Source organism: Musa acuminata, chromosome BXJ3-5, assembly GCF_036884655.1.
Source record: "Musa acuminata AAA Group cultivar baxijiao chromosome BXJ3-5, Cavendish_Baxijiao_AAA, whole genome shotgun sequence".
Lineage (NCBI taxonomy): Eukaryota > Viridiplantae > Streptophyta > Magnoliopsida > Zingiberales > Musaceae > Musa > Musa acuminata.
The window spans coordinates 35856906-35882961 of record NC_088353.1 but is presented as its reverse complement, the minus strand read 5'-3'; the positions used below and the strand labels follow the sequence as shown (position 1 = coordinate 35882961).

The following is a 26056-nucleotide window of genomic DNA, read 5'->3' as shown; positions in this document are numbered from 1 at the left end:
CAAGGATTTACAACACGTTTGAGCTCTTTAGAATCACAGAAAAGATCACAATTTTGGTATGTGTCTGTGTCTTTTCAGTGCTGAATGGGTGGGGTATTTATAGGCCCCAACCCAATTCAAAATTCGAGCTCAAATCGATCAAATCGATCTAATCCCAGAATTTCTGGGATCAGGCGGTTGCACCTCTCGACTGGAGAGGTGGCACCGCCTGGCAGAGCTCGAAGACTGAGCTCTGCCGATTGCTTCTTCTCTGCCAGAGCTCGAAGACTGAGCTCGATGGTTGCATCACCTGGCAGAGCTCGAAGACTGAGCTTGGTGGTTGCATCACCTGGCAGAGCTCGAAATCTGAGCTTGGTGGTTGCATCACTTGGCAGAGCTCCAAACTGAGCTCAAGCTGATGCACCATTCTGCCATAGCTCGAAGACCGAGCTTGGTGAATTCATCACCTGGCAAAGCTCGAGACTGAGCTCAGGCTGATGCACCACTCTGCCAAAGCTCGAAGACTGAGCTTGGTGGTTGCATCGCCTGGCAGAGCTCGGAACTTGAGCTCTGGCGGTGCAACCTCTTGGCTGGAGCGGTTGCACCTCCCAGCCGTGCAGCCCTGGCGGTTGCACCTCCTGGCTGGGGCGGTTGCACCTCTCAACCCCACAGCCCAGGCGGTTGCACCTCCTGGCTGGGGCGGTTGCACCTCTCAACCCCACAGCCCAGGCGGTTGCACCTCCTGGCTGGGGCGGTTGCACCTCCTGGTGCAATCAGGGTCCGAATGGTTCACTCCATTCGACCCACTTTGAATCTTTTCAGGGGCCCAATTGCCCCAAGATTAAGCTAATGGGATCACTTCCCATTTTCATGCTTAATCATCGTGCTAACTACGATTATCTCTAAGACAACTTCTGCAGCTTTGCACCGATGCGTCAATCGCTTCTTCCGGCGAGTTTCCGGCCAACTTCCGTCGATCAACCGATAACCTTCGGTGATCCTTCTGCGGACATCCGGCATACTCCTGGACTTTGCGACGATCCACTTGGCGAGTTCCGACGAGCTTCGCTTGGCAAGCATCTGGACTTCTCGGATCTGTTCTCTCTGAACCTCCGACGACCGTCCAAACTTCCGTCGAACTCTCGAACTCCCAACGTGATCCTGATCTTGACTCCGGCGCAACTCCTGCTGCTTGTCTTAATCTCATCGTAGTTAATCCTGCACACTTATCTCAACATATAGATTAGATAACAAATGACAATTGACTTCATCATCAAAATCCGAGATTCAACAGGTTCATCAGCCACTTCAACTATTGGTGAGGCAGGAAGGAGATGGACAAAAGAAGGCTTTCATAGTAGCTACCAACACTTCAAACCTATTTGATTCATCTCTTTCAGTCATGAGGGAGTGTCTCCTCTTTAACCGTAAAAAAGTTTACGATCGTCTTATTCTTGATATTTCATATCCATCCAATTCCCTATTTAGACGAGACGAGTATGGAAAACCTTCATCGATGGCAAGCAATCATGGGTCTTCTATATTCTCATTATTAATTTATTTTATTTTTAAAAAATAAAATTATCATCAGAACTAATTAATAATATCAAAATTTACAAGTCAGAATAATAAATATTTGTAAAGGTTAGGTGTCATAACAATATTCAAAATATAAATATATCCGAATATAAGCACAACCAAATATATCGAAATTTAATCGTAACCAAATAAATATAAAATATATCCAAATAAATATATAAATTAATAATTTTCTTCATTAATTTTGCCGTTTTAATTTCGATGCTCATATATCCGTGCTAGATGGATCCTACATAAATAAAAAATATATAATATCTAATAATAAAATACAATAATAATAATAATAATAATATTATTATTATTATTAAAATATATATTAATTATCTTACAATCATTTTTTTCCTCTTTGAAGAATGCGCAAGGTTTCAAATATGCCATTAAATATTAATTTATTACATAAACAAGAATGCTTAAGAATTAATACTAAACAAATAAAAATTAAAATATTTTTATTCAACTTAAAATTCATATCATGCATTTTATCCCATAAAGAGTCTTGAACTTTGGATAGAATATTTTATTTCTTTTGTTTATTATTTATTTATAATTTTTTTTATATATTAAAAATAAACAGTTTAATGGTTAATGTTGGAATGTTAAAGTTAGGTATTGAGTTTAATTTTCATATATATATATATATTCCCTATTAGAAACGCGCATAATTGAATTATAAGAAATGTGATATCATAATATATATATATATATATATATTCCGTACGTTCATCCATCGTTTGGGATATATAAAGCGAGGAAATCGCCCTATATATAAACCGGCCCGAGGCAAGCAGCCATCCCACACATCTCTGCGTCGCCACTGCCTTGGGGAGAAAGAAACAAGCCCTAATCGTAGTAGTAGCTGCCATCCTCCCCTATTCTCTCTCTCCATTATCGCCGACGATTACAGCGATATGGCTCTCAGGGGCAACTGGATGTACGAGAACAATGGAGGGTACGTCCCATCCCATCTCCCCTTCCTCCCCTTTTTCGGGACAGTTAACATGCGCGTTTCATATGCTCTCTTGCTTGGTTAAGGACCTGCGTCGCGATCGCGGGAGCGGACTACTGCGTGATTGCCGCCGACACGAGGCTCTCCGTCGGCTACAGCATCTACACCCGCGACTACTCCAAGATCTGCAAGCTGTACGGCTGTGTTGTCGCCGTTCGTACCAACCTGGTTTCTGGGTCTATGCTGACAAGTTGTTTCCGTGTTGCAGAGCAGACAAGTGTGTGATGGCGTCCTCGGGGTTCCAGGGGGATCTTAAAGCTCTGCAGAAGAACTTGGCGGCAAAGCATTTGGTAAGCAAAAGTTATATTTTGATCTTTTACCTCACTTGTACAAGTATTTGCGCTTCTTTAACGATCCCTTTGCCTCAATTTTAGTCTCAGTAGTATGGTATCAAGCAGCAGTAGAATTTTCCAGAGAAGCATCGAGAGAAAGTATCGATAAGCTAAGATTGCTTCTAAATACAATCTCATGAACCTCGCCTATTACAGTAGAAATTCTGCCAAAGTATGTCATGGATCGAAGAATGCTTAATCATAACTACACAAGATAAAAAACACCATCTAAAACATTCCTAGTAGTGAATGATCAGCTTTGGCCACAATCAGACACTTAAAATTTCAAACTGAGGATGGATATAAATGGTTGCATGTTATACTAATTCAAATGCATTGAGCAATGGTCTTTCCAGTTAGATTTTTGTCAACACATAAAAACCTTCAAAATCCTGCTAGAACTGTTATTTAAGTGATTTTGCCGACAGACTTCTCTACTTTGCTTTTTCCTTGATCGGATGCTGTTCATCCTTGGAAGGTTATGATATTCTAGATGGAAGATATCTTCCTTCTCTATTGATATTTTCTTTTCTTTTTGTTTTTGGGTTCCAAATAACTACTTGAATGCCCTATTCTACCATTATATTTTGGACATAACTCAAACCACAAGATCATCCTATGATTTTACATTAATCACTACATTTTTACCTTATGATACTTATGGATACCAGAAGTTGTAGACATTATAGAGCCAACTCAATACCAAAAGTGTTAAACATTAGTCTTTTCATTATTTGAAAAACTTGGGTGAATCTTGAAGATTGGCGAAGCTCTTGAAAATCCAGGCTTGAAAAGAAATTAAAAGAGCAATTAGAAATGTATTCTATTGTAAGTAATGCTGACTTTAATGGTAATGAGAATGTAATAACTTTGATAAGAATACTATGTAACGATAAATGTCTTTTTAATAAAGGACCAAGTAATGCTGACATTAGCTGATCACATAGCATTGGCAACAAAACACTGTTTAGGCTGCTTGTATTGGAGATGCTATTCCTTGGAATGGATCAGCATTCCAAGTAATGCTGACATGTCTTGTGCCCATGCATTTCATGAGAAGTATTGTATAATACCAACTCACTTTCAGCCATGGACACCTTTGTCTTGTGCTCCACAATGTTAATGGAATTATGATATGATAAACAATGCTTGAATCTTGGCATAAAGACTACTCATGTCACTTTGTCCTTTGTCCTCGTTTATTTTCTTGTCTGATTTGGATATGATTTGAAGCACATATTTTCTGGTGTTTATTTATTCAAAGGAGCACTTCAAAAGAAATGTGTTTTGCCATTTTTCATTGTAATTGCATACATCTATTTAGTTAAAGTAATATTTTGTTTTGTCATTGCTCTACTCCATATGTAACACCCTGATTAGTTCCACATCCAAAGTGAGCAATATTAAGATTGACTTATAAGGGTCTGATGAGTGTACTACTATCAACTTCAGCTTAAGCGTTTTGGTCAGTGGTTTAGACCAAACGAAGTTGATAGGCCAGTTAGCCCATCAAGCCCGGGTCATGACATTTGGTATCAGAGCCGACATAGCATTTGGGCATAGTAAGGGGGCTCGAGTAGGAAAGGGCTACCCGTAAACGAAGTTGATACGCCTCACATGCACTATGCTAGGATTTGATCTGGGTTATGTTGGGTCTTGACGAGGACATCAAACCTTTGAATGGGGGTGATTGTAACACTGACTTATAAGGGTCCGTGTCAACTTCAGCTTAAGCATTTTGATCAGTGGTTTAGACCAAACGAAGTTGATAGGCCAGTTAGCCTATCAGGCTCGGGTCATGACACTATATGTCCACATGGTTCACATATCTTTTATATATATATATATATATATATATATGTGTGTGTTTCTTTGCATAAAATCTAATTCTTTCCGTATCAAATATCATGCAAATGCAAATCTCAATATTATTTGTACAAAAAATATATGTTGGTTTTGAGATATCATGACTGGTCCATGGGTTTCTTTCGATTGTCTTTCTTTTCATTTCTGTTGTGAATAATGCAACAAAGCTATCAAGGTAATATTACTTTATCTTGACACAATCCATTAGGCTATTACTTTAAATATTAAGATTTCATCGGAGCACACACTATTCCTTGTAGTAAATATTATGATAACACATAGTAAAGAAGCTATAGTGAGGATAATTAGGAGATTATTAGGTCAACAACAGCAGAAGCTCCATTACTGCCAACAGAAGTGTTCATCTTGATTTTGAGGCTAAATAGGATTTTGGATTATATTTGGTGGAGAAAGATCAAATTATACAAGACAATAGAATTATGTTCTGTTAGATCACATTAACAATGCATGTAACACTTGCACGGTAAAAGGAAGAATGAGCTGAATCAAAGTTTCTAATTGGTCGTTGCATTTTCAGCTTGTGTTTTGGTAGCAGGTTGATGTACTAGCATGCATTTATTGGTTTTCTTTGGACATGTTTGAACCATCTTAAATAATATTCTGTCATTTTTAACCCATAATTGGAGCATTGTACCCCTTGCACTCTTTTTCCATACAAAGGAGGTATGCTGTGTCCATGCATGTTCTAGCATAAAGTGCACTATCCATCTACACGAATTCTGATTTGAGTGAAGAGTACTCTCATAATATATGAGTTCTTCTTGTGGCCAATGTAGGCAAGCTGCAGAGTTTAGTGTTATTCATTCAGTGTGCAGATTTGCTGCTAGTAAAATGAGGCATCAATCATGACAATGATGAGTCTTTTTTTTCTCTGTTTACAACCTAAATGGAAGAAGATAGATACTACATGCCAGACACAAAAGTGAAAAAAAAAAAAAAAAAAACAGAAATCACCATAGTGAAAAATAAACTCAATTGTGGTGGTTAAAGTACATACTGTCTGGTCTATTAATGGCATTCAGCGACATTCATTACTTTCCGGAGTAAATAATAGTCATCAGAAGGAATACTAATGTTAGATAATTGGCTAGAGATGGACAATCGTCATGATTAATGTCATAATCTTCGTCTAAAATATTGCAAAATGTTTCTTTCTCTGTCTTCCTAAAGTTAAAAATTGAATTGGGAAAGGTTAAAGAAGAATACGCCAATGCTTGTAGTTCATATTATTATGGTTGAACGGGCAAACTGGATTCTAAATTGACTGAAATATCTATGTTCACCTGCATGGAAGTATGCGATCAATTGTCCATGATGGCATCTGTGGTTAGGATGATTTCTGTAGTAGAAATGGTTTGGGAATCTAATACATTTGCTGCAGCATGATTCCCTTACTTGATGTTTCTAATACTGCAGATCTATCAACATCAGCACAACAAGCAGATGAGCTGCCCAGCCATGGCTCAGCTCCTGTCAAACACCCTTTACTACAAGCGGTTTTTCCCATATTTCACCTTCAACATCCTAGGTGGACTTGATAGTGATGGTATGAATCCTCATGGATGCTTAGTCCAAAATTTAGTCCTTCAAACCTGTACTTGAACACAGCAGATATGATCGTAACATTTGATCTTTGGTTCAGGAAAGGGCTGTGTCTTCACATATGATGCTGTTGGATCATATGAAAGGGTTGGGTACAGTGCCCAAGGTACAGGTGCAGGACTCATCATACCTGTTTTGGACAACCAGCTAAAATCTCCAAGTCCTCTGCTATTACCCGCCAAGGTATAAACATATTGGTTAATAAATTTTAATTCAGAATTCACTGTGGGAATCCTCGTTGGTATCATAACCCTCACGTAATTAAACAGGATGCTGTCACACCTTTGTTGGAGATGGAGGCGGTCGATTTAGTGAAAGATGTTTTTGCGTCAGCCACCGAAAGAGACATATATACTGTATGTTAGATCGTGTTATGGTTCATCAATTTTCTTTCATCGAGTCTTAAAAGTTTGACATTTTTCACCGTTTTTTGGCTGATGGTATGTTTGCAGGGGGATAAAGTGGAAATTTTGGTGATAAATGCATCAGGTATTCGGCAGGAGTTAATGGAGCTGAGGAAGGATTAACCATTTGAGTTGTGGTGACTTTTGTTTAGCTTTTCGGGTACTCGAGAAGCGAATTGATCATTTCTTGCAAGATTGGGATGTATAAAAATATGCTGTTTGCATGGGGTCTGCTTAAAGATTGCTGCCCTCATGCATCCTCAGGTGTTGTTTTATCCATGAAACCAAAGTTATCCATCTTGTAACAATTCATTTCTTTTTCGCAGTTGAGTTCCTTGTGATGATGATGCTTTTTGCATATTGACTGAACATGGAAAATTGAAATCCTTTTTGCATAGTCTATCTTTTTGCATAAGATAGACTATATGCCACAATGCACCAAATAAACAGCGGCAAGCTCATCGGGCTAGTTGATGGAATCAGTAGAGAGAGAGCTTTGATGGCTTGGATTGCTTATTGCCGTTAGTTTTGGAGGTTTAGATAGTGGGATGTCATATCCTTTCTCAAAGTTGAGATGTGTATGTTAATGTAAAAAGGCTTAAATAAATTGAAATAGTTAAAATATCATTAAAGTTTTGACTTAGCCACTCAAATCTATGATTTCTCTCTCTCTCTCTCTCTCTCTCTCTCTCTCTCTCTATATATATATATATATATATATATATATATATATATTATTTTACCTATGAAAATAACCCATCAAATTTCTTATGTAGAAGTGCTTATGCAGTTTTCATCATCAAAAGAATTCAATCTGACATATCCAAGCAGCAGCTCATCACAAGCACACAGAATTCGCAACCAACAGTAAGTAGTCCAAACAAACACGAGCAGAAAGAACAAGAGAGGCTGCGACTTCACAGCCCCACGGCGGAGCACCAAAACAGGAGGGACAAGCTCATGAAGCTGGACAAGCCAATCCAATTTGCTCTGTGGGCGTCACCTTTATCTCTTCCATCACCACCTGCAACTACTACATGAATAACGAAGAATGTCATGACCACAAGATTGATAGAATAATTTTTATGAATGACTCCATAAGATCCCATAGAATAAAATAAATGATATGGCATGATTCAATGCTCCCTATTTCACTTTTTTATTTATTATAATGTAAAAACCTATCGACGTGAAATAAAAGAAATAACGTAGACTATATTTTATAATAATAATAATAATTTCATAAGTCTTAATTATTTGGGATCGACTATATCAATCTTTTATTATCATATCATTATTATTGAGATAGGTAAAAAGTAAAAAGTTAATAGATTTCATTTGTACACTAGGATGGCTCAATCTGCTTGAGTTGTCAATCCACAGATCAACCTCAAGCAAAATAAATGATTGCCAAAATTTTTAATTGAAACATAGGCAACTCATGGTTGATAAATTAATGGATCCATTAATACATGATTAATTTACCTGTAGGAGGAGTATGCATGGCAGAAGGTGATGGAGCTGCAAAAAAAAACAAAAAAAATATGAAGAAAGCAGCAATCAATTAGCCAGTCATGTGATGCATGCTAAGTTACAAAACAATTCTAAAGAAAACAATCAATTCTCAATCAACATAAGATGATTGAAATATCTGAATTAACATAAAGTTGTGAATTAATCTTATATATATATATATATATATATATATATATATATATATATATATATATGCAAAAAGGAAGAAATTACACATACATACATACATACATACATACATACTTACATACATATATGCGTATATTATACGTACCGCCCGAGCAACCACTGAGTTCGGAGACGCCGCAGGACTTGGCGAGGCGGAAAGCCTGGTCGGTGGTGACGTTGAAGGCCTTCAATACGCTCTGGTCGTTGAGCACCGCACAGAGGCATTGCAGGTCGGCGTCCACCGCCTGCCTCAGCGGATCGCAGCACGTCGCCGGCGGGGAACGCGTCGAGTTCACGTAGGCCGCGCAGGGGATCAGGCTCGACACGCACGGCGGCGGCAACTGCCCCTCCGCCCCCCCAGATATCGCCACCACCACCATCATCACCATCATCATCCACTTCGCCATTAGAGGAACACCTCTCTCTCTTCTGCGTGGAGGCAAATCCAAAAGAAGAGAGATGAATAGACAAAGAGAACTACGCGCGCGCTCTCTCTCTCTCTCTCTCTATATATATAGATATCTTTGTGTCTTGTGGAGGCAACTAAGAACATAAAGAAATGTTTTAGTTTTAAGCTCTACAACATGCAAAGTAGTAGTTATGGATGGACAACTAAGATGTATATGAATCATTAATCTCATCAGTACAATAGAATACTGTCTCCTCAGAGAGAGAACGTTTCCTTGCGTGTTTGATGGGATAGCCAGCCAACTACAGCATAGACACGGACATGAAGCTTGCGGAAATGGTGGAAGGGGGCGACTTCTCGCGGTCGTGAATGCCAACAAATTGCTTGCGTGCGTTGGAAGGTTCATTTTGGAAGAGTAGGATTCTTCGTGCATGGAGTTCTCCAACAACATTCTAAGCTTCACGTTGGTGCAGTAGGATTCTCCCTCCTATGTGGGTCTTTTTTGCATGGTCAAACAGCATGGTAGAAGAGAGAAGGGATGAAGCAACTCAATGCTGCAGGTGTTAACGCTGGATTATTCTCCCATCTAATCCTTCTGTGACATACCATATCCTTTAGTATTTAGGATATCAGTTGATAGGACCGGAGAAAGGCTTGGCCTTGATGTGCATAGTCTCATATTCTGGCTATCCGTCAACAACCATAGACTATGAAACATGATCAGTATTAGGATCAAGGCAGTAATTACAGTGGCTCATATCACTTCCCTCGTTGAGCCAACTCCTTTGATGCCATTCATCTCTCAAGTTAGCATAAATTAATTAATTACTTAATTTAAAATTAAAGTATTTATTTTCTTAGTACGAAATCCTCCATCTTCTCCTATTCTTCTTCTTCATCTTGGATAGAGAGGTATAATCTTTGACTCTTTTTTATAAATTATTTCATTTTTAGGATTCTTAATTTATGACATTACTTGATAATAATTTTAAAGATTAAATGCACATTATTAAGATGTTATTTATAATGCCTCATTCTTGTAAATATATTTCTTTATTATTCGTGCATATCTTTAACACTTCAACTATGTTATTCTTGAATGATTTTATTATGATTTATTTTTTTCATTCAAATCCGTGTATGATATGATTTTTTTTTTTCTTTCCATTCACAACAGATACAAAGCTTATCCTATAAATAAAATATCTTCATCCACTATTATTATACGAGATCACACTAATAAATATTGGGCCTATGCATTGTATAAAAATTGAAACATGATATTGATATTGATATTTAACATGATTTGATTGATATGATTTTATAATTCATATTGTTTTATGATTTCTTATATGTTTTAAAAGGATATTTTGATAATTTATTTTATTTTTCAGTGTAGCCTTCTAAGATCATTAAGTTTACTCTCAAATCGACTGGTTTGATATTTGTAGAAATATTGTCATGTTGGATATTATGAAAAATTAGATAATGTTATCGATAGTCAATCCACAATAAATCATAAAATCGTTAGCAATGACTAATGAATTATACATAACTAAACTACAGACTCATTATAATTAAGAACATAGGCAAAGAATTAACATAAAATTATTAAAACATCCATCATGCTATTAAGAAAAAAACATCTCCCAAATCATTCTTTAGCCTTCATGTTTTTTAAATAGAATTTGATTTGATCCAATAAGAACATTTTAATCTCCATATATTCCTCGTCACGTTAGTTTCTATATATTAGGAGAAAATATCATTCACATTTTGATCAGCCTAATATGATCTAGACCCATATGTGTAGGATTATCTGAAGCTTTCTCGAGATGAGAGTGTCATGCCCCTTAGGTGCTCCATGCATAAATACTAAGGTCGAAAGAGGTTTCATGATTCGAAACTTCTGACGCTCAAGTTAGTCTTCCCAAAAAAAGAGATTCACCCCTATTAAGAATGTATTTTTATATCTTGAAGAATAAGAAGGAAGCTTGGGATTGTCTTTGTTGCCATAAAGGAGGAGAAGAAAGTTTTATGATTATCTTCCTTGTCAAATGGGAAGGAAGCTTATGTTTTCCTTCTTTGAATCTTATGTAGATGGGTGGAGGGTGGCTTGGATCTCACATGACAAATACATGTTAACTGACAAGATATTCTCTATCATTTGCCCCCTCCCCCAAAAAGCATACTTTGAGACTTTTGCGAAACGGGTTTGAAGTGCATTATTTAGTTTATCCAACAAGTGAGCATTCGAGATCTTGTCTTGCGAGTATGATTTTCATAAATCAGATATCTCAAGCATATTAGGCATGTGTTTCTATCGTAATGGACTTCTCTTAGTGTGGGTTAGATTTTCTCGATTTATATACCTCGGACACATTTTGCCTCACGTCTCCACCATGACAAATTTTTCTTAGCATGGGTTGGATTTTCTGACATACATGTCTCGGGCACATATGATCTTGTGCCTCCATCGTGACGAATTTACCTTAGTGTAGGTCACGTTTCCCAAGTCATATGCCTATAACAAATTTTGCCCCATATCTCTATCATGGCATATTAACCTTGGCATGAGTTAGGTTTCTCGATTCACATACCTCGGGTACATTTAGTCATGCGGTTCTATCATGATAGACTTACCTTAGCACGGGTCAGGTTTCTTGACTCATAAGCCTTTGACATATTTTGCTTCATATGTCTTCCTTAGTGAATTTATCTTTGTATGGATCGATTTTCCTGACTCACATGCATTGGGCATATTTTGCCCAATGTCTTTGTTGTGGCAAATTCACCTTGACATGAGTCAGGTTTTTTGACTTACACACCTCGATTACATTTGGCCCTATCCTTCTGCAATGGTGGACTTGCCTTGGGATGGGTTGAATTTTTTGACTCATAAACTTCAGGCACATTTGGCCCTATGCTTTCACCATAGTAGGTTCAGGATCTTCTTGCTATGATCGGCTTTAAATTCTCCCTCCATCATGGTGAATTTCAAGTCTTCTCTCCTTCATGGCTGGCTTCAAATTCTCCCTATGTTATAGTGGATTTCAAGTCATTTCTCTATCGTGGTGGATTTATATCTTCTCATAGTGGTGGGCTTTGAGTTTTCACTCCACCATTGTGGATTTCAAGTCCTCTCTTCGCTATGGCGAGCTTCGAGTTCTCACTCCACTATGACAGATTTCAAGTCCTCTACATTGTGCTAGGTCTTAAACCTTCCTTCTATGGCAGGTTTCAAGTTCTCGCTTCGTCATAGTGGATTTTAAGTCTTCTCTCCATCATGGCAGGCTTCCTACCGCAGTAGTCTTTTTGGGATTTGCCCCCTGAAGGGACACTTATCTTGATCGTAAGTAGAGAGAAACCAGTCTCCTCCTTATAAATCCCCTCCTCTTATAGGGTGGGATTTATTCCTCTGTATGAGCCTCTTGAGTCTAGAATCTCAGGAGTTTTCATTCTTACTCCCAAGGCCTCCTTAGGAGTGCTAGTCATAGGTGTCATACAAGCCTTTAACTATAGGTTTTAAACTACGTGTGTTATATTTTAGAAAAACTTTTAACGTGTTTTAGAAAAGCTTTTATCAAGCTGAGATCTATAATCATATGGTGTTATTACTTATGTGATGTGTGATTTCTTATACACCTAATATATATATATATATATATATATATATATATATATATATATATATATATATATATATATATATATATTAAATATGTATGTACGACACATCATAGGAGACTAGATTAAAATCTCCTCTCTCGATAATATTAAGTTGGTAAATATGAGGTAATTAAATTGACCCACATGGCCTTCTATCATTATAGGTAGGAACCGATTCCTGATGTATGTTGAGTTGGTCGAGTCCCTCGAGGCTCACCTATATCGCGAATCACTATCTTGCTTATGATATAAAGATATCACCAGTGACCTGAGGATATGATATGCTTTGTCGAGTTCCTCAAAAGTATTTCATCGAATCAAACTCATCGTATAACAATGGTGATGACTTAACCGAACACCATGGTTGGTCTAGGCCCTCGAGGCCATAGTTGTTCAGAGGTAAAAAAAGATGGGAATTATAAAGAGTTATGATTAGCAAGAGTTGCCTACATTTTTGGATTTAGTGTGATTAGTCGAGTCCCTTGAGATTACAGTAAGACATTAATTGGATCCTGATCCCCACTAGAAGTCTACCGGATACTTCTGTTTTATTAGGACCGTGACGAAAAAGCATTTAAATTTTAAAAACATTTGTAAGTGATTGAGGGTAGTGAGCAAGTAACTTAGTGAGTAATGAGAATGAAAAGCATGAAAGAAATGACATAGAAAGAAAGCACACTAGATTTATAGTCTTTCGATCATTGTGACATATGTCCACTCCTGATTTCTCTTCACTCGAGGCCACCGGCTTCTACTACCGATCTTCTTTCCAATGGGCGAAGATCAATGACCATTTTACACCTCTTTTTCTCCTTTTTACAGGTTTAAGAGATAACATTTACAACCACTCACCCCTCTCTTAAACTTCACTAAACACTTAGAGCTTAAGAGAAGCTCTCATAATATTATAATAGAGTTTTCTTTCTTTTTTGCTCTCAGTTCTTCTATAAATCGAGCAGGGATGAGTGGGGTTTTAATAGGCTCCAAATGGATTCAAATTTAGAGCAAAAAATTTGAATCCTCAGGATTTCGGGATACTGGATGGTACCATCACTAATACTAGGCGATACCTACTAGTCATAGGTTTGTGAGCCAATCACATAAGTGATGACACATGTGACTTGACACGCAGTCTATTTGTTTATTATTATTATTTGATATTTTATCATTTTGTATTGCCTATTGCTTGAATATATTGTAATATCTATAGATCTGTGCAATGAGAATCAGATCATGATGAGATCACGATAATAAGATCGATTCACCTTTAAACACATATCCTAAATAATCTCAGTCATAGGTTACTCGAGATGGACATCGTGATAACCAGACAAACTAGTGTGCTGTATACCCGTCCATATGATGGATGCAACTGGTCTCATAACTGCTCGTGTGGGAACACTAAGGATATAGTACAGGTGCTTATTGGAAAATGAGTTCACTGATTGATCCGCTTATGGAATGTTGGACGGTTGACGATGCCTTATTGTCAGACAACAATTTCGTGGTCTCAGTGGTGTATCCGATCCTTAGACTTGAGATACCAAGGATATCCTGTATAAGTACTCCATTCTCTGAAACCAGACTTATAGGTCTAGAGGTTCTAGATCATAACCGATCATCGAAAGTGGTAGCTAACCTTATGAGGACTATTGAGTGTCGATAGAGGATCATCCACTCTCAGTGTCATGAGAGGAATATCTTATGTATTCTTGCTCAAACAAATCTCTGGCTAGGGTCATTTAGATTGAGAGAGAAAGAGTTCTCTGAGAGAATCTGATTAGCACGAGACTCGAGTAGAAACTGTATGGGTTTGACAGTACCATTCCTGGTATACAATCTCTGAGATATTAGATGGATGATGAACTATAGGTATATGATAAATTAGGATAGATAGGTTCAATGAATTGAATTCCCTTATATCATCTAAGGACTGTGGCGTAAGAGCCTAGTACGTCTGTAGTCGATGAGTCGAGTGAAGTTCTAATAGGTATGACTCACGGCCAATTCGATATTGGGCCTAGAGGGTCACACACATATAGTAGACATTGCGATAAGTAGAGGTTCAGATATGAGATATCTGTTGGAGCTTATATCTTATTATATTTTCAATAAGCCCATGAATTATTAGATCCTATGGATGAGATCCTATAAGAGCTAATGAGAGATTATTGGATAGAGATCCACTAATCTAAGAGGCTTGGGTAGTTGGTGTTGGGAAATCTTAGGGGCGATATCATATGCGCAGTCGAAGAACAGAAAATGAAATCCCTAATTTCCTCAAAAATATGTTCATCGTCGTGTGAAGATTGGTGCATAAAAATCATTAAAACTTAAAACTATGTATAAGATAGATTATGTTACCTAGGGAGATTGTATATCCCTGGATCCCTACAGATCTTTAGGAGAGGGTGAAGGAGATCAAGTGCTATCCTCTATAGCGGTGATCCACATAGCAAGGCTACGACGACGCTCTTCGAAACTCCAGGTCTGCTTTGAGAAGGAGAAGAGGAGAGGCAAACCAAAAGGCTCTAGCCTATGAACAATTAGTTCTCTCATATTTATAGCAGTCCACTATAAACTTAGCCCTAATGGATCCTGTCCTATTGGGTATTGGATCTCCATCCAACTACCCAAACTTCTTAGGTTAGTTGATCTCTATCCAATAATTTTTCATAGGTTTTTATTGGATCTCACCCATAGGATCCAATAATTTAGGAGTTTATTGGATATCTAATAAGATAGGAGCTATAACGGATATCTCATATCCAAACTCTACTCATCACAACGTCTACCATATGTGTGTGACCCTCTAGGCCTAATATTGAGCTGACCGTGAGTCGTACTTGTCAGAACTTGACACGAGAGTATCTAATTTACTGCAATCTGTTCATATGGACCATGCTGATAATATGATATTTTTTTCAGCCAATAATATTGCCACATAATCTTCAACTCAGCCTACTCAGATAAGATAGCTCATTAGCATATTCCCTGCACAAAGGAATACATTAATGGAGTTGGTTGATAGTTGTAAAGCTGTATCATGGTGCTTTTCTTCATGGCTAAGGAATACATTAATGAAGTTCGTTAGTTACTATAAAGCACTTAATTTCGAAATTCCCTATGCACGAAGGATTATTTCATGCACTAGTATTTATTTTGGGGTTTAGGGCTTAGAAAGGACTTCAGAAACTGATGATATCTGGGCAGAAGCTCTCTTGGAGTGTTCTTTTGAACTCTGTATCTCTTCGATGCGTCCTTGAGTGGTGAGTCTTTTGCTTTCAGTTCTGTATCCTTGTTTATTATCATTAGGGCAGTGATCTTCTGTATCCCTTTTGATTTTAAACTTGGTGGTGAGCTATTTTTTTATTTTTATCAAAGTTTCGTCAAGAGTTTGTTCCTTGTGTTTTGTGACATTTTCTATATGAACAACTATTCTATCGATTTTCTTTCGAAATCCATTCTACATTTTTATCCTCCCGGTATCAGTTTGGTATCAGAGCTAAAGGCTAGTGATCATGGCAAGGCGGAATGGAAAAGATGTAGTTGGTGAAGGTAGTGACCATGAAGATGATGCTGAGTCGTTGAGGTTGTAGCTACGAAAATTACTGTGTAGCCTACAAGAAAAAATGAAATAATCGATGAACTTCAAAGTAGACATAACCAGCATGAAAATGATGCTCGAGAGTTTACTTATGATGATGATACACCTCCTCTTCCAAGGGAGTCGAGAAGATGTCGGAGAAGAAATGGAGTCCAAGATGAGTGGCAGAATAAATATAACCCCAGATTCGATATTCCAGAATTTGAAGGTAAAATAAATGTTGATGACTTTATCGATTGGCTTAATACAGTAGAAAGAATTTTTGATTTTCATGAACCACCAAAACAAAAGAAGGTCAAACTTGTGGCACTCAAACTCAAGCAGAATGCATCTTTTTGGTGGGAAAATATGAAGAAATAAAGAGAACGTGAGGGGAAGAGTAAGAACGTTACATGGGAGAAAATGAAAAGGGAGCTGAAGAGAAAATATTTACCTCATAATTATAGGCAAGAGATCTTTCTCAAAATACATGATTTCAAGCAAAAAGATCTTAGTGTGGAGGAGTACACTGCAGAATTCGATAATTTGATGTTAAAAGGAGAGCTTGTGGAACCGGAAGAGCAAACAATTGCAAGATACTTAGGAGGTCTGAAGTATGATATTGCTAAAGTTGTTCAGCTATAGCCATATTGGTCTTTTAATGATGTGAGCAAGCTGACATTAAAAGTTGAAAAGCAACAGAAGTTTGAAAAGAGTTTTTGGTACGGCTCAAAAGAAGGTTATACAAAAGGATGAAGTTCCAAGCCTACTATCCAAAGCAAGGTGATATCGAAGGTGCAAGAAAAAGGTGAAGAATCTGCTGGCAGCAAAAAAACACTTAATTCTTCTACCCCAAGTGGCCGAAAATGTTTCAAATGTCATGGTTTTGGGCATATTGCTTCAGATTGTCCAAATAGGAGGATTGTAACTTTGGTTGAAGATCATAGTGATGGAGGAGAAGATGAAGCTGAGGACGAACCAAAATACGATGATGATGAGGAAGAGATTACTTATGCTGATCATGGTTTGTCTATTGTATTACAACGTAGTTTACAAGTGTCCTATGTGGCCGACGATGAAAGTTGGGTGAGGAAAAATGTGTTTCACACTAAATGCACTTCTCTTGGCAAGGTGTACTTGGTGATCATCGATAGCGGCAGCTTTAAGAATATGGTTTCTTTGGAGATAGTACAGAAGCTAAAGTTAGATACCATCCCTCATCCACATCCATACCAATTATGTTGGCTGCAAAAAGGAAATAACATCAATGTAACTAAAAAATGTTTAGTTTCATTTTCTATTGGCAAGTATTATAAAAATGAAGTATGGTATGATGTTGCTCCTATGGATGCTTGTCATTTGCTGTTGGGAAGACCTTGGCATTATGATAGAAGGGTATTGTATGACGGCTACAAACATACTTATTCTTTTAAGGTGAATAAAAAGAAGATTATTTTAGCTCCATTACAACCATCCGAAATCAGTGCACTAAAGAAGAAAGTTAGCGCTTTTATGTCCTATGGTGAATGCAAAGATGAATTAGACAAGGGAGGTCATGTTATGGCTCTAGTAGTACTAGAGGAAAATGAACAACACAAGGAGACACCAGCAATCATGAAACAAATCCTAGAAGAGTTTGAAGATGTTATACCAAAAGAGATTTCACATGACCTTCCACCCTTGAGAGATATCCAACATCACATTGATCTTATTCCGGGGGCTATTTTACCTAATAAGGCAGCATATAGAATGAGTCCCAAGGAGCATGAAGAACTTCAAAGGCAAGTTGATGAATTGGTTAAAAAAGGGTTAATTCGGGAGAGCATGAGTCCTTGTGCAGTTCCAGCCTTGTTAGTGCATAAGAAGGATGGTTCTTGGAGAATGTGCGTGGACAGTCGCACCATCAACAAAATCACAGTGGACTATCGCTTTCCTATTCCAAGGTTAGATGATTTATTTGATCAATTGTGTGGTGCTTGTATTTTCTCAAAAATTGATTTGAGGAGTGGCTATCACCAAATAAGAATGAGGCTCGGAGATGAGTGGAAAATAACATTTAAAACTAGAGAAGGTTTATATGAATGGTTGGTTATGCTATTTGGGCTATCTAATGCTCCTAGCACCTTCATGAGATTTATGAATCACATACTTAAGCCATGCATTGCAATATTTGTTGTAGTTTATTTTGACAATATATTGGTGTACAATAAGAGCGAAGAAGAGCATATGAATCATCTGAAAGAGATCTTTCTTATTTTAAGGCATAAAAAACTTTATGCTAATCTAAAGAAGTGTGATTTCTTTACTACTAGTATGGTGTTTCTAGGGTATGTTGTTTTAAAAGATGGAATCATGATGGATCAAAGTAAGGTAGAGGCTATTCTCAGTTGGCCAACACCTGCTTCATTGCATGATATGAGGAGTTTCCATGGCTTAACTTTGTTTTATAGAAGATTTATTAAGGGTTTCAGCTCTATTGTCGCTCCAATCACCGAATGTCTGAAATGTGACAAATTCAAATGGACTAGTGAAGCTATTGATGCTTTTGAGCTTTTGAAAAGAAAGATGACCGAAGCTCCTATCTTAGTTCTACCAAATTTTGATAATGTGTTTGAAGTTGAATGTTATGCATCTAATGTGGGAATTGGTGCTATTTTGAGCCAAGACGGAAAGCCCATTGTATTTTTTAGTGAAAAGCTGAATAATACTAGAAAGAAATACTCTACTTATGATAAGAAGTTTTATGCAATTTATCGAGCTTTGTCTCATTTGAGTCAATACCTTCTTGCCAAGCCATTTGTTCTATATTCTGATCATGAGTCATTAAAGTTCATTAATCACCAGCACAAGCTAAACAAGAGGCATACAGCTTGGGTGGAGTTTTTACAATCTTATAACTTTACAATCAAGCACAAATATGGTGTTCAAAATGTAGTTGTTGACGCATTGAGCATAAAACATTCTTTATTATCAGCAATGGAAGTCAAAGTGGTTGGATTTGAAACATTCAAAGATCTATATGAGAACAATGTGGATTTCTGCTCGATATGGCAGAATTATAAATCAGGTTCCTTTCAATAATTTTTTATCTTTGATGGTTTTCTTTTTCGAGCTAATGCTTTGTGTGTTCCATCTTGTTCTTTTAGACAAGTAATTCTAGCTGAAGCTCATGGTGGTGTTTTAGGAGGACATTTCGATAGGGACAAGACTCTAGCTCTTGTTCAATCAAATTTCTACTGGCCTAAAATGTTTAGAGATGTGGATAGACATGTGAAGTAATGCCGATTATGTCATTTGGCAAAAACAAGAAGTCAAAATTCTAGTTTGTACACTCCATTGTCAATGCCAAATGCTCTATGGGAGGATGTGAGTCTTGATTTCGTTTTGGGACTGCCAAGAACTCAAAGGAACAAGGATTCTATCATAGTTGTTGTTGACAGATTTTCAAAAATGTCTCACTTTGTTTCATGCAATAAATCGAATGATACATCTCATATTGCTGATTTATATTTTAAGGAGATTGTTAAATTACATGGCATTCCAAGAACTATGGTGTCTGATAGAGATTCAAAATTTATTAGTCATTTTTTGAGAACTCTTTGGAGGAAGCTATGTATTTCTTTGAATTTCAGTAGCTCGCATCATCCACAAACCGATGGGCAAACTGAGGTAACAAACAGAAGCTTGGGAAATTTGCTTAAAAGCTATGTTAGCAAGAATATTAAGAAGTGGGATGTCATTCTTCCATAAATTGAGTTTGCCTACAATCGTTCTATGCATCATAGTATTGGTAAGAGTCCTTTTGAGGTAGTTTATGGTACTAATTCTACTGGTCCTTTGGACTTAATCCCTCATTCTACAACAAAACAATTTAGTGGAGATGCTGATGAAAGAGCTAAGCAGATAACGAAGCTGCATGAGAGTGTGAAAGCAACCGTTGAGAAACAAAATGAGAGGTACATGCAAGCTGCTAACAAACACAGAAAACATATAGAGTTTAATGCATGTGATTTGGTCTAGATTCATCTAAGGAAGGAGAGGTTTCTGTCGAGCAAATTTGAAAAACTGAAACCAAAGGCTAATGGTCCATTCAAGGTGCTTAAGAAAATTGGCAAAAATGCTTATGAGATTGAGCTACCTAAAGATTACGGAGTATCCTCAACATTTAATGTGGCTGATTTAAGTCCTTTTTATAATCATGATGATGAAACAAACAAGAACTTGAGGATAAGTCTTTTTCAACCAGGGGGGATTGACACGGGAGTGTATAATTTGCTACAATCTATTCATATGGACTATGATGATAATATGATATTTTTTTCAGCCAATAATATTACCATATAATCTTCAACTCAGCCTACTCAGATAAGACAACTAATCAGCATATTCCCTACACAAAGGAATACATTAATGGAGTTGGTTGGCAGTTGTAAAGCTGTATCATGGTGCTTTTCTTCATGGTTAAGGAATACATTAATGGAGTTAGTTGGCTGCTATAAAGTACTTAATTTCGAAATTCCCTATGCATGAAGGGTTGTTTCATGCACTAGTATTTATTTTAGGGTTTATGGCTTAGAAAGGACTTCAGAAACTGATGATATCTGGGCAGAAGCTCTCTTGGAGTGCTCTTTTGAACTCTATATCTCTTCGATGCGTCCTTGAGTGGTGAGTCTTTTGCTTTCAGTTATGTATCCTTGTTTATTATCATTAGAGTGGTGATCTTTTGTATCCCTTTTGATTTTAAACTTAGTGGTGAGCTAGTTTTTTTATTTTTTTTCAAAGTTTCGTCAAGAGTTCGTTCCTTATCTTCTGTGATATTTTCTATCTGAACAATTATTCTATCAGTTTTCTTTCGAAATCCATTTTACATTTTTACCCTCCTCGGTATTAGAACTCCTTCTGACTCAGTGAATTATTATCTTCATAATAATTCACTCGACTCATCGACTACGGTCGTACTAGGCCAATCGATTGGACTTATCTGTCCTTACTTATCATGTACCTATAGTCCCTTATCTATCTGATATTCTAGATACGGTATACCAGGCATGGTGTTATTAGACTCATATGGTTTCTAATCGAGTCTCGCTCTAATCGGATTCTCCTAGAGAATTTTTATCTCGTAATCTGAATGACCCTGGCTAGGGATTTGTTTGAGTAAGAACATATGAAATATTTCTCTCATGACATCGAGAGTAGATGATCCTTTATCGACACTCAATAGTCCTCATAAGGTTGTCTACCACTACCAATGATCGGCTATATTAGATCTAGAGCATCTAAACCTATAAGTCCAGTATCAAATAGTAGAGCACTCATACAGAACATCCTTAGTGTCCCAAGTCTAAGGACCAGGTACACCATTGGGACTTCGAAATCACCGTTTGACAATAAGGCATCATCAACCATCCAGTATTCCGTAAGTGGATCAATCAATGAACTCATTCCTTATTGAGCAATGTATCTATAGTGTCCCTACACGAACAGCTATGAGACCAGCTGCATCCATTATATGGATGAGTATACGATACACTAATCTGTCCGATTATCTCAATATCTCTCTCGAATAACCTATGATCGGGATTATTTAGGATCTGTGTTTAAAGGTAAAACTGTCTCATTATCATGATTTCATCACGATCCGATTCTCATTGCATAGACCTATGGACATCACAATATATTTAAGCAATAGTCACTATAAAGTGATAAAATATCAAAAAAATAATAATAAATAAAAAGATTGCATGTCAAGTCACACGTGCCATCACTCACGTGATTGACTTATAGGGCACATACGATTAGCAGTTAGATGAAGATCCAATACCCAATAGGCAGGATCTATTAGGGTTAAGTTGACAGGAGACCTCTATAAATATAAGGGAACCAATAGTTCATAAGCTAGAGTCTTTATGGGTTGCCTCTCATATTCTCCTCTCATTCTCCTCCTCAGATAACAAAGTTAGAGTTTTGAGGAGTATCATCGCAACACTACTATGTGGATTTAGGAATATACTATCTTTTTAGATAACACAATCTTTCATATACATGGTTTTAAGTTTTACAATTTTTGCATAGCAATCTTCGCATGACGACGAACACATCTTTTAGGAAATTAGGGATTTTATTTTTAGTATTCTTCCGTTGCGCATGTGATGTCGTCCCTAGATTTTCCAATTGTACCATCGCTAATACTCTCTAACACTGGGTGGTACTACCACCTAACACAGTCTTAAAGACTGTGTCTGGGCGGTACCACCACTAAACCTTGCTATAGGACACTGAATGGGCCAAACAATAGGCACAATTCAGCCCTAATTTAAGCCCAATTAGCACCTAATTGAGTTGACATTGTTTCATTCCAATACCGACTCAATTAGACCTAAAACTACTTAGATCTAGACAATTATTACAAAGCATTAATCACATATTGTTCAACATGTCATTGGTTTATCTGACGCTTTATCCGACCTTTCGGCATATCGTCCTCTCCTTTGACATATTGCCTAATCGGCATGTTGTCTTCCCACAATATTCGATCTCCTTGGCGCAATGTTGGATTTTCTTGGCTCGATGCCCAAACTCATGGCACGAACCCTTTTGCCAACACATCAATTGATCTTTCTGCTCGATGTTCAATCTTCTAACATGTTTTACTTCGTCCCAATATTAATTCTTCCTACTTTAATCAAATTGTCTGTTCATGATCGAAGCTAGTCCTGTGTCACTCAAAACACATATTAGATCACAAACTTATCAATTGATTTCATCATCAAAATCTGGAATTCAACAATCTTTCCCTTTTTTATGATGACAACTAATTGATGATGAAGTTTAACTAAACTCTCTTTATCAATATGCCATATTGATAGAACTTCAACATGTCATACCAAAATAATCATGTGCAGCAAGTCATTACATTCATCATTGTATACATCATTCAAAATTATGAGTATTCGTGCATAATACTTATTCATCATGTATATTTTCAAAATCATCATTATATACATGATTTCAAATCATCATGCATAATATCAAATCATCATTTTAGGTTTAATATGCATGATTATCCTCATATATTCTCTCCCTTTGTCATCAACAAAAAATAGAAGTATAATTAGCAAATTTTTAGATATACAAGCTAGTAAGATGACAAGTTTTGAACATGCAAACTAGCAAGTTTTGAATATATAAAAGTTAGTAGAATTTTTTTTTGCATCTTTTGAGATGTGCAAGATAGCTTGTTTTTTTGCATCTTCTTAAAATGTGCAAGTAAGGAAACTTTACTTCTCTTTTGAGATGAGCAAGCTAGCAATTTTAGCAAATTTTATATCATGCATGCTAGCAAATTTTACATCATTTTATAACATATAAGCTAGCAAATTTTATATCATTTTAGAACATGCAAGCTAGCAAATTTTATATCATTTTATATGTAAATTAGCAATACTTTCTTCCCTTTTGTTATTATAAAAAAGAAAAGAAGAATATAATATTTTAGTTCATTTCCTTTTATATCAATTATCAAATCCTCATATGAAGAATACAAGCAAGTACTAAAATAACTTTCAAGTTGTGAATCAAATATAAAAAAAATCAAGAGAAACATTATGATTCATTTGGATAAATCAAATAATGAAAAGAAACATAAGAGAATATAATGGTAGAATATTTTGATTCATGCATAAGAAATCTCATAATTCATATAGAAAATATTCTTTTAAATAAAATCCAAGAATCATATGAGAATAAAGAGTAAGAGATCATGATTTATAAAAATATCTCAAGTATCAAATATTAAGAAATCAAGATCCTGATTAGGATAAAACTCATACAAATTTAAATTATCAAATCATCAAAATCACTTTCAAGAGATTTAAAATGATATAAATAAATTTATCAATCTTTTATTTAAAAATTGATAAGATAAAGAAAGAGAAAATTTTAAAATGCATTCCCTTTTATGTGTTTCAATTTCTATAATTTGATTTCATAGCAAGTTTTTTACGCTAAATCATGCATCATTGTTTAAAACTGAATGAGTAAATTTAATCATAGAAATCATCAAGATCAAGAAACTATAAATAACAAAAATTATTATTACTTTAAATCATCATACATAATTAAATCATTAAATCATCAAGCATGATTTAAATATAAAACACTTTTAAAATTATTCTATTTTGGCAAGTGAGCTTTTTGAAGTGTGTTGGATTTCTATCATAAGCTTTGAGCATCCACAATAAAAAAATTATCTTTTGCTTATAGTTTTCAATTTTAGAGATGTCTACGAGAATGGTGGGTTTATTCTAGGTACCAATTTAGCTTTATACCTCTCATGATTTATCTATCTTGATTTTTGGTATAAAGTCATTTATAATTCTTTTAGGAACTTAAACTAATTTATGTAAGTCATATCTTTTAAATAAATATTTATATGTAAAATGACCATATCTACTACAAAAATTATATTTGTTTTCGAGGGAAACATATAATGTAGGTCCTTTAACAAAAGTAGTTGGCTTTTGTTGAGTGTTACTCACAAAGCCAATTTCTTTCTTACTACAAACATGACTCTAATAGAACCCTTGTAGATTCTAAACTTGGGGTTGATCTCTTTAAGGGATCGATCTCCTTGAAACTCTATAGGGGTTCCTCCCTCCTGTTAGGATCGAGAGCACTAAGAGGGGGGGGGTGAATTAGTGCAGCGGAAATCTTTTCAGCGATTTAAAAACGAAAGCTGCGTTCGTCCGATAAAAAACGATTTCGATATAAAAGCAGAATCACAGTGCAGTTTGCGTCTAAGCGCAGTTTGCGTCTAAGCACAGTTTGCGTCTGAGCGCAGTTTGCGTCTGAGCGCAGTTTGCGTCTAAGCGCAGTTTGCGTCTAAACTCAGTTTTACGTCCAAACGCAGTTTTACGTCCAAACGCAGTTTTACGTCCAAACGCAGTTTTACGTCCAAACGCAGTTTTGCGTCTAAACGTAGTTTTACGTCTAAACGCAGTTTTACGTCTAAACGCAGTTTTGCGTCTAAACGCAGTTTTACGTCTAAACGTAATTTTACGTCTAAATGTAGTTTTACGTCTAAAAGCAGTTTTGAACCTTGAAAAGCGTTTTACGTAGAAAGCAATTTGCAGTTATAAATGGAATCCGAATGTAAGCGTAAACCGTAGTGTGAAGATCGTACGAAAACACGATTTACGTTTGAATGCAGATTCTGAAAGATCAGAGCTTAGAAATTCGTTCGTAAAGGCGTAGAGGGCAGTAGCAATGTAGGAGGTTTGCAGTAATGATAAAGTGCACAAGGTAAAAGCAAACCAGAGATTTAGAGTGGTTCGGTCAGTCTTGACCTACTCCACTTTTGGCTTCCTCCTCCGACGAGGTCACCGACGTCAACTAGCTGCCTTCCTTCAATGGGCGAAGGCTAACTGCCCTTTTACAGTTTCTCTCCTTTTGACAGGCTGAGGAGGCAACCTTTACAGATCCTTTCTCTCCTCTCTTTACAACTCAAAACTTGAAGAACAGAAGGAGGAGAACTTTAGGACTTTACACAAATTTGAGCTCTTAGAATCACTGAAAAGATCAAGAATTCGGTGTGGATCTTTTCTTTTCAGTGCTGAATGGGTGGGGTATTTATAGGCCCCAACCGAGTTCAAATTTGGAGCTCAAAACGATCAAATCGATCAAATCCCAGAATTCTGGGATCAGGCGGTTGCACCTCTTGACTGGAGAGGTGGCACCGCCTGGCAGAGCTCGAAGACTGAGCTCAGGCGATTGCTCCTCTCTGCCAGAGCTCGAAGACTGAGCTCGATGGTTGCATCACCTGGCAGAGCTCGAAGACTGAGCTTGGTGGTTGCACCGCCTGGCAGAGCTCGAAGTCTG

At 36.7% G+C, this 26056-nt stretch overlaps 2 protein-coding genes across 4 annotated transcripts; one reads left to right on the top strand and one right to left on the bottom strand.

Moving 5' to 3' along the window:
- Positions 1-2365: 2365 nt before the first annotated feature.
- Positions 2366-7203, top strand: LOC103985328 (proteasome subunit beta type-1). Its single transcript, XM_065150709.1, has 7 exons — positions 2366-2527; positions 2611-2718; positions 2793-2874; positions 6220-6349; positions 6446-6588; positions 6675-6761; positions 6858-7203. The coding sequence occupies exons 1-7, from the start codon at positions 2487-2489 to the stop codon at positions 6930-6932; spliced, it is 666 nt and encodes a 221-aa protein (XP_065006781.1). The 5' UTR covers positions 2366-2486; the 3' UTR covers positions 6933-7203.
- A 396-nt stretch (positions 7204-7599) lies between these two features.
- Positions 7600-8985, bottom strand: LOC135637988 (non-specific lipid transfer protein GPI-anchored 7-like). 3 transcript variants are annotated; one of them, XM_065150899.1, is made up of 3 exons: positions 8620-8985; positions 8295-8330; positions 7600-7842 (listed from the first exon to the last, which is right to left on the bottom strand). In XM_065150899.1, exons 1-3 carry the CDS (start codon positions 8918-8920, stop codon positions 7727-7729), a joined length of 453 nt encoding a protein of 150 aa, XP_065006971.1. In that variant the 5' UTR covers positions 8921-8985; the 3' UTR covers positions 7600-7726. The 3 variants fall into 3 exon arrangements, with proteins under 3 accessions (XP_065006971.1, XP_065006972.1, XP_065006973.1); XM_065150900.1 differs by having other exon boundaries at positions 7600-7839; XM_065150901.1 differs by having other exon boundaries at positions 7600-7833.
- Between the last annotated feature and the right edge of the window lie 17071 nt (positions 8986-26056).

What these genes read in the sequence shown, in the direction of transcription:
- LOC103985328 (XM_065150709.1), top strand. Translation starts at nt 2,487, where the DNA reads ATGGCTCTCAGGGGCAACTGGATGTACGAGAACAATGGAGG. An exon ending in ATGTACGAGAACAATGGAGG is followed by an intron (nt 2,528 to 2,610) that starts GTACGTCCCATC and finishes TGCTTGGTTAAG; the next exon opens with GACCTGCGTCGCGATCGCGG. An exon ending in CTCTGCTATTACCCGCCAAG is followed by an intron (nt 6,589 to 6,674) that starts GTATAAACATAT and finishes GTAATTAAACAG; the next exon opens with GATGCTGTCACACCTTTGTT.
- LOC135637988 (XM_065150899.1), bottom strand. Translation starts at nt 8,920, where the DNA reads ATGGCGAAGTGGATGATGATGGTGATGATGGTGGTGGTGGCGATATCT. An exon ending in ACTCAGTGGTTGCTCGGGCG is followed by an intron (nt 8,331 to 8,619) that starts GTACGTATAATA and finishes TTTTTTTTGCAG; the next exon opens with CTCCATCACCTTCTGCCATG. An exon ending in CATGCATACTCCTCCTACAG is followed by an intron (nt 7,843 to 8,294) that starts GTAAATTAATCA and finishes TTATTCATGTAG; the next exon opens with TAGTTGCAGGTGGTGATGGA.